Genomic DNA, 14974 nt, shown 5'->3' with positions numbered 1-14974 from the left:
AGAATTTATTATAGAAACATGAATTTGATTAGTCGATTTATTTTGTGAATAAGGAAAAATATTATGGTTTCCATCATGACTAAATATAAAATTGAAAAATCTCTCCAAAAAAAATTTAAATTGAAAAGAATGTATTGGAGTTTGAAGTTTGGAATTTGGAATTTTCTTTTTTTAATTATTGTGAGGTGAAAAGTAGGTGGAAGAGTTTTTTAGGTGACTCTTTCTTATGCAAAATTTAATTGATGAACAAGAGAAAGTCGCATAAGTGGAAGCTAAAGTCTAAAAACATCCATAATTGGCTCCTTAAATTATTTCCTTAGCATAAGTAGAAGCTAAAATCTAAACATTCATAAAGAAGCTATGTCACATATTAAAATTTAGTGATATATATTGGTTAACGCTAGGGAGGAAGAGAGGGTGTTCCTACACAAAATATTATCAAGGTATCATGAGAATTCAAACTTGAAATCACTGATTTGTATGTCAAGACCCTTTTATATTAGGCTAGACCTCATTGACTTTGTTAAGTAAGTTTTGATTTCAATGATCCAATAATTATTAATTAAAAAATAATTTTTTTTATAAAAAGCACCTAACTACCATAAAAGCTACTAGTTGTAATATAATAGTCCTGCAGAAACATGTTGATGTCAAAACATGATCAACTTCAATGGGGTCGTTTAAAATGAGAAATTCATATTTTAGTTGGTTGAGACAGACACTTCATATCAAACTCTTGAGGTGCGAGCTCTTCGTTTCCATGTTGTTTTGCTATTGATTAAGAGTAATGCTACACTTATCACATTTTTATCCTATATTTTTATATCATATGATATGGCATATCCATATTATATGCTACATTAATTAAAATCAATGAAGTGTATTTTAATAAAGAAAGTTTAATTAACATTTTTTTAAAGTGTTAATCAATCATAAAAGAAAATAAAATATTAAATACTTTTAATTGATGTGGTTGTCCATCTCATCTGCCACATAAGGTAGTATGAGAATGTGGTATACAAATGTGGTAAGAGTGCATTATTCATTGAATAATTGTGTTTATGCTTGTTATTGAGGGTAGTATTTTGCATAATGATATATTATCTTTTGAGTTTCTTCGTTCATTAACAATTTATTTTGAGGTGTAGGATATAATTCTATCATACATTACTTCGTTTACATAAATGTAAATACCCTAACAATGTCCTAACAAACTAGAACATTAATTTTCAAATCCTTCACTACACACTAACATATGAGAATTTAGAGATAGTTAACTAATACATATGCGTTGGTGGTATAGTTTAGTTGGTTGAGCTATTCTACTTTCATTTCATCTATATGGGTAGAATTTTAAAACCTCAAACACCCAATGAATATTTTGTAAACCCCCTCTTCTCCAGTCACTTGTACTAAAAAAAGAAAACTAATACACATGTGTTGCATGTGGACAAAAGGTGGATTGATTCTCAAATTGTGGAGAAATCTTAATATTCATATTGTAATCATATTTTCAAATGCATTGTTATAAAGAATGTTTTCTTATCCTTTTTATTGGGTAAAAAAATGTTTTCTTACTCTTAGACGACAATTTTTTCGATAATGTCAGATGCAAATGCATGGAAGGGTCATACAAGACCAAGCCATATATAATATAGTTGAATTAATTGTATCAAACAGTTGCAATTTTGGAATTGGCTTTCAAGGGTCAATGCGTTGGGCAAAAACATGCATTTGACAGTAAAAGAGACTTCTGGGGTTCTCTCAATACATTTATAGTGTGCTATTTCCACCCTTTATTTATTTTTCCATTTATTTTATCTTTTCACTTATTATGTAAATTTAAAAAATATATAATTATTATTTTTTCATCCACCATTATTCTTAAAATATTCTTTAATTATTAATTCAATCAAAGTAGGTAATTTTAACTTCAAGATACATTTTTCTGTTAACTGTATGCCATGTGTCCAAGAAAACAAATAATACAAAACTAATTTAACTATTAAAATGAGATCTTAAAAATAAATAAAAAATCAATCTCATATCTCCACTGCCCAATCTCCATTATCGACCCCTACACTGCACCACTGCAAACCCTCACAAATCCATCACCCTCATAGCCCACTTTCCCCTATCCATATCACCCCCCCTCACCCCAAAAGTCCAACGCTCCTCGAGATCGTTAATTGTTGCATTGTCTATGATGATGCCCAAAATCAAGCTCCAACTTAGATAGATGAAGTGTGGAGTCTTCAGCAAGACAAGAGGGTTATGGACCTTCGGCAATGAGAGGCTTTTGACCACAAAGCGATCTTGTAGAAAAAACATGGAGAAGCAATCGTCGAGCTTCAAATACTAGTGTAGTATCTGTAGAAAGCTCTTCGATACCTAAGTTAGCAAATGTGAGATATGTAGTCATTTTGGCAAAGTAACAGTAAAGGTGAAAACTAGTTACCTTTTTTACTTTGGCACTATTCCTCTTTTATAGAGAAATGACAGTGAGAGTTTGCACAAAGTTTCGATGTGGGACTTTGTGTGAATCACTTGTGGTGGTGATGTGTCCAAAGTTTTAGGTTATATAGTTGGGAGCTTCGGCAACTGCCTTCAGTAGGCAATTACCCCTTCGAACGGAGTTATTCCTTTGGCAGGTTAAGAAGATGATGACGTCATCACTGTTTTTAGGGATATCCCTAGAAGTGTCTTTCCTTTGGCAGTCGCTGTGCTTGTATATGCGCCAATCTCCCAGTGTTGAATGTGCTCGATTGATTATGGTGCAAACAATCTATGCAACTAATCCAATACCCCACTATCATCCATGCTCGTCTTAATACCACTACAATCCATCCATTCCTTCACCATGAACCTAACAATATTGTATGAAATGGGGGAACGGAGAGTGAATAAAGAGATCCATAAAAGTGGGTCTTTTTTATTTTAATTAATTCGAGCTTTCAACCAAATAATATGTTTGGGTTTTGGGTTGGGTAGCACGAATCAAACACAGAGAGTGATGAGAGAAAGAGAGGAATAAAGAGAGCAAATTGGGTTTTTCCTTTTGTTTGTTTTTGTGCAAACTTTTGATTACCAATCTGTGTGGACTTGGAAAAAATAAATCCAACAAGACAGTGAGTAATAACTATTATAAATTCAAGTCCAACTCACTCAGAGTTGACATATAGAGGATCAAGAAGACTCTTTACAATACCAGTGCTATAGAGAGACCATGAGAACGACTGATTTTGTATGAATAGAGAACCGTAAGCACCAAAAGTGAAAGGGCCTTACCGCTCAACATTCACTTGGCCAAAGAAGGCCACAACATCTCCAACATCCCACATGATCTTACAACACCCAGTGTGAAAGATCTATCTAGATATAAAAACTCTACCTCCTCAACATAAAGGATTTTAAAAGTTAGTCCAAAAGGACCGGGGATAAACAAAACCGAGCACAAAACTGGGGAGAAACAAAACCCAACATAAAACTAGGGATTAAAATCTCTCTACAACATGATGGGGGAGAGAGTCGCCCAATTTATTAGTCGAAGAAGTTGGTTCCGTGGGGGTTTGCAAAGAAGAGAGTCCCAAAAAAATGAGAAAAAAGAAGAAGAGTGCCAAATGGAGTTTAAATTGGTGTGATTGAAGTCACAAGTTCGACTCCCTTAATTCCATTAAAAAGAAAAACATAATACAATTAGTGGTACTTTCTCAATTCATGACTATAATCTTCATTAATCAAAAGTGTTGGGTTTGAACTTAGGACCTAAGTCTAAATTGATGAGAAAAATGTCACTAAATCACGAACTAATTGATATGACCTCACCAAATTCCAAGTAAGCAAACGCGTCATAAGGAATGGGCTTGCTAAATCATGATTGTACCTTTAACAAGTTTGAAACAAAAGATTTGCCAAATTAAGCCCCATTTGATGGACGAAACTGAATTGGATAGAATTGGATTTTATTTGAACTGGGTTGGTTTGGATTGACTTGGACTTTTAAGTCCTATGAGTTGCACGACACATAAATTTGCTGGACCAGACTGGACTCTTGGATTTCGATTTTTAAATTAAATTTTAGTATTTATTTCATTATTTAATATCATAAACAATTACTAAAACAGACACAAAATTAAAATTAAATAGCATCAAATTAAAGAGTCAATTATTTAGATTGGGACTTACATCGAACATTGATATTATTCATTAACCCAGAACAACTGAGATTAAGGGCTCGTTTGAGACTGCTTCTTTAGGAAGCACTTTTGTTCATAACGCTTTTAATGAAAGCGTTTTTGTTATAAAGTTGTTGAAAATTTCATAAAAAATCAAAGTGCTTCCTGAAAAAGCACTTGGGAGTGCTTCCTGAAGAAGCACATGCTAGGTGCTTCTCCAGAAAGTGCTTCTATGTCCCAGAAGCACTTCTAAATTTTTCTGCCAAACACTGTCAAAAGCGCTTTTGGTTGGAGAAAGAGTAAATGATAAGATTGCTTGAAATATGTGGGATAAGTGATAAGATTGTAGCATCAGAGAAGAAAATCTAATAAAGAGAAGAAGAGGTGAAGAAGGAGGCGGAGGCGTCGTTGTAAACCCACGTCTTTGCTTCGGTTTCCTAATCCCTCATCTGCTAGATTTGTAGCCGACGTAATTATTTTCATCCAAACTGGTCTTAGGTGCATTTGAACCCATCAAACAACGAAATGGAACCATGTCCATTTTAATTGAATATATCCAATCCATTCCAGCCCACTAAACATGGCCTAAGGAAAAAAGTGATGGAGGCTCAATCCAGAAAAGGATTGGGCTTGCCCCCCAAATGATGACTATATAATAATAAAAAGCAAAGAGAGCAGAGAGGGTGCCACAATTGTCAAAAATTGTTGTCACAGAGAGGCAGCGTGGAGCTTCACTGTGAAGTAGTGAGCTTAAATTCCAACGATTACAAAAGAAACCAGACTAGTGAGCTACGTAGAACCACTAGAAGCATAAAAAGACGAAAAATTTGAATCTGATTTCCGACATGACCTTCAGAGCGTCACGCATGTCAGCTCGATCCTTCAAGCTTTTCACACATTTGCCTTCCATGCAAGCCCCTCCTCTCCTCTCTCGCCAGGTAACCCCCATCCGTTTGTGATTTGTCTCTGTATATGTGTATTTATATCGCCCAAGAGCTCAAAGAGCCTCAAATTTCAGTTCTGTAGCAGTAAGCAGTTGTAAGTATTTGCCCTTCTCCCTCTCTCTCTCTCTCTCTCTCTCTCTCTCTCTCTCTCTATGTGAAGATATGATCATGAATGAATATGCATATGCTTGGTTTGATTGTAAATGTTGATGAAAAGATCAAGTTTTGAATTTGAGGTGGTTGATTGAAAATCAAGAGTCAATGTTGCACAAGAAATATTGTTCTGTTTGTTGAATTTCTAATTTCATTCAAAATAGTCATGAGTTTTAGTTTTAAAGCCTGCCTTAAATTGTTTTGTTTGTCATCGAGATGGGTCTGTGTGATATTGGGTTTGATTGAATATGGTTGTTGCTAATGTTTGGGATGTTGAAGGAGCTTTCCAGTTTATATTGGAACCACAAAATGCTAATATGCTTCCCTTGCATTTTCGACTGTGTGCTCAGACATGCATAGATATATAAAAATCAGTGCATAGAAATATCAATAGATGGACTGATGCATACATGGTGATATCAAATGTTGTTATAGTCCTGACATGGGCAGAGGTTTAATATCTAATATTTTTTTTTTCCTCCATTCCTTCAAAATTTTGTATATAAAAGCATTATTTGTTGTTGCAAATGAGATTTTTTTTTTCTACTCTAGTACTTTTGCTTAATTATGTTTGGGGTTCTCTCCTTAATACTCAATAATGCTACATGTTGAACTTGTGTTATTCTACAATTTATTTGTAGAATTTTCTATCTTAAAGTAGTATTTATCAATATGTTAATGTTTGAATGGGGGATTCTTTGGCAGATTAGCATGGATGTGAAAAGTTTTGCTTCTCGGCTTAGTAGTTCTGGCCTATTACGTAGCCAGGGCCTTATCGGAGGGAAATGGTCTGATGCATATGATGGGAAAACCATACAGGTATGCGCTAGGAACCTCTTCGTTTCCTCTGATACATGTGCCTTTGGATGATCTTTACATTAAATCTATAAATGTTATCTGTTCTGAATATTGCTGGTTTCATGCCTCGTTTTCTTTTGATTACATGTGGTTTGTTTGAGATAGGAGCACCTAATTATGACCATACTTAATTAAATATTAGTTCTGTTGGGTCCACCTACCAACCTTCACACTGCATCTTTCGTTCCTCTCCTCGATGTTTTCAGAAATCACTTCTATTTCATATCATGGCAGGTTCACAATCCAGCAACTGGCGAAGTAATAACAACTGTCCCATGCATGGGTCAAAAGGAGACAAATGATGCAATATCTTCAGCCTATGGTGCATTTAATTGTATGGGAACTGATCCACATTGTGAATTTGTGATTATGTTAGACAGTTGAAGAAATTTATCTACTGCATTTAGCGTACTTCCATAAACTGAGCTAATCGTGCTTATGCGTTTATTATCATGCAAATGTAGATGACATCTGTTTAACATAGCCTGAGGTTGTAAAAAATTCTTTTACTAATTTAAATATCTGAACTTATTATCCTGTGTATAGCTTGGAGCAAGCTTACTGCTGCTGAAAGGAGCAAATGTCTAAGGAAATGGTATAATTGCTGTCCTGTGATTCTATATCTGGTTTTGTAAAAAATTTCATTTGTTCTTGATATTTATATTCCTTTCCATCTCTCAAGGTATGATCTACTAATTTCCCACAAAGAAGAGCTTGGACAACTCATTACCTTGGAGCAAGGGAAACCTCTAAAAGAAGCCATTGGCGAGGTATCCTATTTCAGACTTCTGTTTAAGGGATTTAAGCAATTAGCTGTAGCTTCGCATCTTACTTTCATTCTGTGATTCAAATTTCAAACTCTTATTACAGGTGAGTTACGGGGCCGGGTTTATTGAGTTGTATGCTGAGGAGGCAAAACGTGTATATGGTGATATCATACCACCAACTCTTTCTGATCGACGGTTGTTTGTTTTGAAGCAGGTGAACTTATATGTTTCTTTGAATTTTGTATGGCCTATATAATTACTCCAAATTACAACTAGTTCATCCGGTAGCCAAATGTTGAGAATATATTTTTGAGGAGTTTGTCAAATAAATCTGAAAGAAAAAAAAAAAAGAAAAGGGAAAAGCACGAAGGTACATTTCCATTGATGCTAAATTTGCTGGCCAAACATACATGTACAATAGTACAAAACTCTTCAATATCCCTCTAATGCGCAACTGTAGGGTTTCTAAGTGCCACTATGAATCTTTAGCATAAAAATACAAAAAATGATATTTGGCCTTCTTTTGGGGTGGAGGGCAGGGCGCTGGATTTACTTATGTTTCTATTCTTTGATCTCTTATTAAATTTTCTTTTGCAGCCTGTTGGTGTTGTTGGTGCAGTTACTCCCTGGAACTTCCCGTTGGCTATGATTACCCGCAAGGTATTTTTATGATATTTTAATGGTGTAGAATTTGTTAAGTAGAAGAACTCCGACCTTTTTAGCACATGATTGTCATTCACAAAATCTCCTGTTCTGCTCCACACTTGTTTCAGGTTGGTCCTGCTCTTGCATGTGGCTGTACAGTGGTCATAAAACCCTCTGAACTTACACCCCTCACAGCTTTAGCTGCAGCTGAGCTGTCCCTTCAAGCTGGAATACCACCGGTAATATTTCTTATATGTTTGCGTACACACACAAGCACACTTCTTATTTAGTATAATGCACGTTGTTTTTCATTTGGCCTTGCAGTTGTGGATAATATTACTCTCAAGCGTGACATATAATGTAGATTGTCATATGTCAGCTCTGTGCTGGAAATGAATGTCTTAATTTATTGCTTAGTGCTACAAGTATTTGTGTGCTGGTGATTAGAGTTGTATGAATGGTGCATGTAACAAATGTCTGCGCTGTTTGCTTTAGAATTGGAGATTTAACAAATTTGAGCATGTAAATGTACTTATAAAGCTTTAAGTGTTCATGCTTTGATAATATGATACAAATTCGTAAAGACTTTTGCCATCATGGCCAGAAAGTGTGCTTTTTTTCTTCACTCTTCTAAAGATAATGAATAGTTGAGACCAAATATCCTTTTGGAGATTCAACCATCAATTGCTTTATAGTTTTCTATTTCATGATGTTGAATATTGACCATTTTTCTTCTTAGAAAGATCAATCCTGATGCACAAGGAGACATGTCATGTAATAGCTACTTGCTGATTTTACATATTCTCTAAAGAGCATTGCATCCCTAAACTTTTTGTTGCTTCAGTCATCACAACTTTTACTGCCTCTTCTGTTTCTAATGGTGTTTACCATTTCTGATACAGGGTGTGGTGAACGTGGTTATGGGAAATGCTTCAGCAATTGGGGATGCTTTACTTGCAAGTTCGCAGGTTTTATAATTCATACATAATGCAGTCCTCTCTCCGTGGGACACCATAATTCAATTTTCTTTTGGAGGTATATAGCTATAGAAAATATAAAACATTAACCATTCTTGATTGATATAACTTATTCAGGTAAGAAAGATCACTTTCACAGGCTCAACAGCAGTTGGAAAGAAGCTGATGGCTGGTGCAGCTGCGACTGTCAAAAAGGTAAATATATAGGCTAAATGATAAGTATATATGCTAAATAGTGAGGTTTGAGGAATCATTATGTGGTTAATTGCTATTGTTTCTTGATTATGTTAGGTATCTCTTGAGCTTGGTGGCAATGCACCCTGCATAGTCTTTGACGATGCAGACCTGGATGTGGCGGTAAAAGGAACTGTAAGTAAAACTGTTGCTTTCATATTAGATATGTTCTTATTTATTTGACTATTTCACCTTGTTTAATTATTTATGTTTGATAGTTGAACACAAAGAATCTTTTCTTCTGTTACATTCATTGGCTGAACCATCAAGTGTGCTATTTGTTTTGTAGCTTGCAGCAAAGTTTCGTAATACTGGACAGACATGTGTTTGTGCAAATAGGATTCTAGTACAAGAAGGTATGATGGAAACACATTCAATTAATAAGTTACAAACTTATGCTTGACTGTTTGAAACCATATTGCTATTCAGTCTGTATTAATATCTAGTTAAGATAGTGCTCCCTGGTGTAGAGATGCTGAGACTACACGTTGATGTATGCTTCCATAAACATTGGAAGCTTTTGTGGCTATTTGCTCATTAAGCAGCAGCTACTTTCCAGTGGCAAATATAAGATTTCATAAAATTCCTTGTTACAAGAATCCTTTAAACACCAAATTTTGTGAATTGGAAGGATATCCTGTATTTTTTCAAGGACTTCAGATGGTAAACAATCATTATCGCCAATAAAATAGACAATGAGACATGGCTCAATGATTTTCTGTATATATATATTAAAGAGCTATAATATGCAATAACTAAGAGGGGACTATTAATTTTACTCAAGTACCATTTTGTCAGTAAGAATTGTTTTCCAAGAGCTCCAACCTTTCCTATTGATATACTAGCCTTTTTTGTCATATCGAAAAATAAGATCATGTATGCAGACTGGAGTGGGTAGCTTTGACGTTAGTGCTAGATTCTGATTATATTACTTAAGGCTCTCATGCTTGTGTACACAAAACCAGCTTTTGACTATAATTTCTGATCTGATTTTGGTTTCTTGCTCAGTTTCTTATGCATTAAGACTCCAAAGGGATAATGCTGATTTCTAATTAGATTGTTATTTGTTCAGGTATCTATGATAAATTTAGGGATGCTTTTGCGAAAGCTGTCCAGAATATGCAGGTTGGGAATGGCTTTAGTGAAGGTGTGGCCCAGGTAGTCTCATTCATGCATTTGCTGTCATTTCTTTTTAGGTGGTTTTTGGTTTCCAGGGAATACGCTTGGAGTCACCCCTATATAACCATAAATTACATCGTGTAGGTTGACCATTGATATTTTCTTTAGTATCTGACCTGAAAATGATAATCTGAAGACAAAGCCTTCCCCTGGATAATAAAATTCAACCAGAAGTTACTCAAGCTTTAAAATCATAGTCTAACGTATTGTTTTCATTTCATTGCAGGGTCCACTAATCAATGAAGCAGCAGTACAAAAGGTTTGCTTTTCTATTCAAATATGTAATTCCATTATGTCTGTGCTCCCCCCTTCACTTTACTGATATCTGTATGTCACTTTGGGAATTCACATCACAGGTTGAATCATTTATTCAAGATGCTATATCAAAGGTTGGTTTTCTGCATTTTCTATTGATTCAGTTGCTATGTAGGTGGTGTCATAAGAATATTTAACTTGACCTTGAATAACAAATGTAGAAGTTTGACTTTGTTGCTACATTCCAGTTGATTGGAACTAAGATATGTTGGATCAAACTATATCTGCATTTTGATCTTCCTCGTTGCTGTTATGTTACTTTTCCACAGATTTCTACAGTTTCTCATTTATTCAACATTACTTGAGCTTGAGGGCATAGAATGAATGAACCTTTTCTTTGAAACTATTATTATTATTTTGATGAGAAACAATGACCTTCGATCCTTTAATAATTAATCTTTTGAAGGGAGCAAAAGTTGTTCTTGGGGCCAAAAGGCATAGCCTTGGAATGACCTTTTATGAGCCTACAGTTCTCAGTGATGTCAAGAATGATATGCTAATAGCAAGGTAAACACTTAGATAAAATTTTGCTTTATTTTAGACATTTAAATGACATAACCAAATTGTTGGTTGATTTGATTATTTGAATTAATGAACCGTGACACTCATTATTGTGGGTGACTTGATCACCAGGGTGGTTAGCTTCTACTTATTACTTTCTTTATGACTTCTTTTGGGTCTGCAAAATTTTGCCTAGTTGTGCTCAACAACTTTTGCCTCCTGTTCCATTGAGTAGATTATTACCTGTGCACTGAAAACATTGTCTTTGCTCAGAGAGGAAGTATTTGGGCCTGTCGCACCCCTTTTGCGTTTCAAAACTGAGGACGAGGCTATCCGAATTGCTAATGAGACCACTGCAGGTTCTTTTTTGAGCATCCGTTCATATTTTGATACGTCCATTAGGACCTTAAGGAAAATGGTGATATTTCCATTTAAAATTCTGTTTTGCTACTCATCAGTAAATTCTCCTGCATGCATATACAGGGTTAGCTTCTTACATATTTACAAATAATGTTCAACGTTCATGGCGTGTCTCTGAAGCTCTTGAATATGGACTTGTCGGTGTCAATGAAGGCATAATTTCAACAGAGGTGGGTCCCACACTGCATCCACCAGCAGTTTCATTTTTAAATAACATATCGGTGTATTCATGATTATCTGTATGAATGAAGGTGGCTCCCTTTGGAGGTGTCAAACAGTCTGGTCTTGGAAGGGAAGGTTCCAAGTATGGGATGGATGAATATTTGGAAGTAAGTGTACAAGAGATCCCTTTTACCATGCTTAACAAAAGAAACCCAGATGGCATGCATCAGTAGTTCAAATGTTGTAAAATGGCCATTATCACTTGTTTACTCTGAATGTTGTCATTTTGGAAAAAAAACAAAACAAAACAAAAACAAAGAATCTAATACAATCTAGAAAATATGACGTCGGCATGGATATGTATGCACGTTTACACAAATGCACTTGCATGTGTGCAGCTAGAAATTTATATACTTATGCTGGTTTGTATACTCTTTTTCCTTCACTTAGTCATTTCTTTGATCCTGAATTAATCAAAAAATTGTGTGCTATTCCTGCCATATTGTTTAAGAAGTCGAAAATTCTATCTTTTAGGCAAGTTACATAGGCGTACTTCTTAGTTCTGTGCGTAATATTAAGGCAATTCTAAATACTGTGTTGCAGGTTAAATACGTGTGCCTGGGGAATATGAGCAGTAACTGATGTGCTTGGTTTCTTGCTGGATCCTTGCCAAGCTTAAAACGAAAGTTGCTTTTGCTTCAAAAATGAAAAATGTGTTGTATTGGAAAAAAAAATAAAATTAAGTGTTTAGTTTTGAGGTAGTTCTGCGAGAACAGAAAAATAAGTCTCTTTTGTAGAAAAATAAGTCTCTTTTTGTATTAAGTTTTGATGTAATTTTGCAGAACAGAAATAAAATTTAGTTTTGATCTTTCTATTATAATTGTTCCTCTTTTTATTTTTTTTGTTAATAAAGTTTCCGTACTAATTGAAATCCATGGTAAGTTACAAAAGCGCAATGCCCAAGTAAGGGGGATGATTTAAGCAGACTTGTTAGAGAATTGGGGTGGGCTTTCAATTAATCAGAACCTTGAGGTTGGTTTTTTATTGATGGAAAACAGAACCTGGAGGTTTAGAATGGAGGCAAGGGGTTAGATTTCTTCTGGTCCAAGCCCAAACTCAATGGCTGAAAGGGGTGTAGCTATATGGTTTACGGTGTAGTGATCAAATGTCTGGGTGTATTTGCAACACTCTTTGAAAGAATATGTCCAATGTGTGGTGCGGACTACAGATTGAGCTCACCCAGCTTGAGGCTGGACTGAAGTTCTACACCAAATCAATCGTATTGGGCTAGCTAATCCAAATTCCATAAGAATCAAACTTTTCAGTCGCCGTTTTTTGTGTCTATTTTTTTTTCACTTAGCAAAAGATAGTAAATGTCAAGAAAAGCAAGTAAGTCTAGGTCAGCCTCTGTTTTCTGAAGTGATTTAGTTTGTGGAAATTAATTTAATATATCCTCTGAAAAAGATGTGAATATGACAATGGAATGTCATATATTCCCCAATGTTATATATGCTTTCAAGATCAAATATGTTTTCTTTTCTCATCCATCATCTGCACAATCTCTACTTAAAACAAAATTCATTGATTTTTTTCTTTTGTCAATTAAATCATTAAGTCATGTGTTCGAATCCCCCTCAATATCGCTTGTATAAAAAGAATAATTCAGTGAGTTCGAGTTGCTACATCGACATGGGGTGATGGTGATGATGCACCATGCATGCATGCATGCTGTCCAATCCTTCTTGGGAACTCGATAGAAAAGCGGGAAGCTTTGTAAAGTATTCAAATTGTACATAAAGTAGGGTCCCACAAATTCACCTTCAAAGGAATATATTCATTTTAAAGAATGATTCTCTATAGATCACATAAAGATGCTTGAAATTGAAGCAAACATGCCCTTAACACTAAGCCAACCCACTTTTCCACTGGGTTTCGGCTTTGAAGTTCCCATTATTACCAACTAAAAGTTAAATCCCAACTTTGCTTGATTATAATTATAAAAGGTCCAGCCAATTTTGTGCCAATTGTCTAAAAGAAGCATCTCCAATTCTAAATGCAAAGCTTTGTTTCCTTACACATTTGGATAGGAGTCCAGGAGAGGTGCCAAATTATAAAGCATTTTCGTTTACATGCAAAGGGTGGTGGGGAGGGTCAAAATCTAGGAAAGAACCCCAAAAATCAATCTATGCTGCAATGTTTGATTTCCTACCTGGCTTGCATGCATAGGTTTTGATTTGAACAATTTGGTAGGACCTGGTCAACATCTTTTACTCGGTAGGACCAAATCATACATATACAACAAGATGAGACGGTCGTAAATTGTTCTGTATCTTAAAATAATGAGCTTTGTGTAACTCTGGTGTTCTAGATTTTTGGGAGAAGAATCTTCCTTTGATTGTCAAAGAAGAAAGCATTGATTCCCAACTGAGATTGGGGCAAATACTAAATCGTAGGAATTTTTTTTACAACAAAAGTAAATTGTATGTATTACTTCTGTGGAGTGACATATATGTACGATTATACAAGAGATTGCTTCTTTTTTCTTTTCTTAACAACTCTCGTCTATGAAATTTGAATTCTAAATCTCTAACTGACGTTTATTTTTCCTTTTAATTCTCTTGGGTCCAAGGCTCAAGTTGTTATACTCATTCTAATTTTACATCCTTTAGTAGAGAGTGTGAGTGGGGCCTTGAGGCAACTTATTGGGTTGACCTTACTTGAGTTGTTTTGTTTGTTGTGATTTGGATTGGAGAAGAAATGCATGGCAGAGCAGTCTTCATCTTCAATTCCAGGAAAGTGAGATAAGGGATTGAGGCCCAGCAAAGCTTTAGAAGGACTAAGGCTAAGGTCCCCTACCCTCCGGTCATCAAAAGCTCCACATTACAATACTTTTATGCATTGATGTTCACGTCCTCATATATTACCAACCACAGACCCCTAAAGTTTTCGGTTCCATATTTTGTTGTTTTTTAGTGCTTTCTCTTCCACGATAGAAAATCGCATTCATATTGTTAATCTTTAATTTTCTTAAATCATATTATGAGATCTAATTAGAATTGAATGATATAGAAACAAAGTTCTTGTAATCATATGCCTCAAAAGCTTGATACAATGATCTCTACACCATTCAAGTAATGACAGATTCAGAATCTTCCAAAAAGACAGAGGCTAATTATAATTGTAATCATATATTTAATTGAAAAAAACCTACTTCTAATTAAGCACTCATTGAATGAAATCTAGGAGCAAGAAAAAAGTGTAAAAAAAAAACTAGAAAAATAATACAAACATATGACAATGGCAATGATCATTAGTCCCTTCATCAGAAATTTTGCTGTCATTGAAACCTTTTTGTTGGTAATGACATAAAGATACATTAATCTTTGTGTTCTAAACACCATGCTTGATAGGTTACTGGCTCAAAGGATGTGTGGCCAGGATTCTATATATATATATATATGTGTGCGCGCTCTTAGATATATCATTATTGACTGGGAGGGCAACATGCAGGGTTTATATGTATATACATGGTTCAGAAAAAAGAAGGGTAAAGGTACAACATACTGCCCATCATCATTGCCATGAGGGGTCTCACTCATATCTTAATGCGAAAAATAAAGCTTCACATGCTAACAGAATATATA

General features: G+C 35.0%; 1 protein-coding gene across 1 annotated transcript; it reads left to right on the top strand.

Annotated features, from left to right (window-relative positions):
* Positions 1-4540: 4540 nt before the first annotated feature.
* LOC117626199 (succinate-semialdehyde dehydrogenase, mitochondrial) lies at positions 4541-12206 on the top strand. Its single transcript, XM_034357855.1, has 20 exons — positions 4541-5113; positions 5978-6091; positions 6365-6464; positions 6677-6725; positions 6813-6900; positions 7001-7111; positions 7495-7557; positions 7671-7781; positions 8445-8510; positions 8637-8714; positions 8811-8888; positions 9043-9109; positions 9826-9911; positions 10159-10191; positions 10289-10321; positions 10654-10754; positions 11022-11107; positions 11232-11338; positions 11420-11497; positions 11934-12206. The coding sequence occupies exons 1-20, from the start codon at positions 5021-5023 to the stop codon at positions 11970-11972; spliced, it is 1581 nt and encodes a 526-aa protein (XP_034213746.1). The 5' UTR covers positions 4541-5020; the 3' UTR covers positions 11973-12206.
* Positions 12207-14974: the final 2768 nt, after the last annotated feature.

Source organism: Prunus dulcis, chromosome 4, assembly GCF_902201215.1.
Source record: "Prunus dulcis chromosome 4, ALMONDv2, whole genome shotgun sequence".
NCBI lineage: Eukaryota > Viridiplantae > Streptophyta > Magnoliopsida > Rosales > Rosaceae > Prunus > Prunus dulcis.
Note: the sequence above shows the minus strand (reverse complement) of the source record. Positions and strands in the feature narration are given on the sequence as shown.

Excerpts from the sequence above, each read along its gene's own strand:
- LOC117626199 (XM_034357855.1), top strand. The coding sequence starts at position 5,021 with ATGACCTTCAGAGCGTCACGCATGTCAGCTCGATCCTTCAAGCTTTTC. Across the intron at positions 6,901-7,000 it reads TAAAAGAAGCCATTGGCGAG|GTGAGTTACGGGGCCGGGTT; the intron begins GTATCCTATTTC and ends CTCTTATTACAG. Across the intron at positions 9,110-9,825 it reads TAGGATTCTAGTACAAGAAG|GTATCTATGATAAATTTAGG; the intron begins GTATGATGGAAA and ends TTATTTGTTCAG.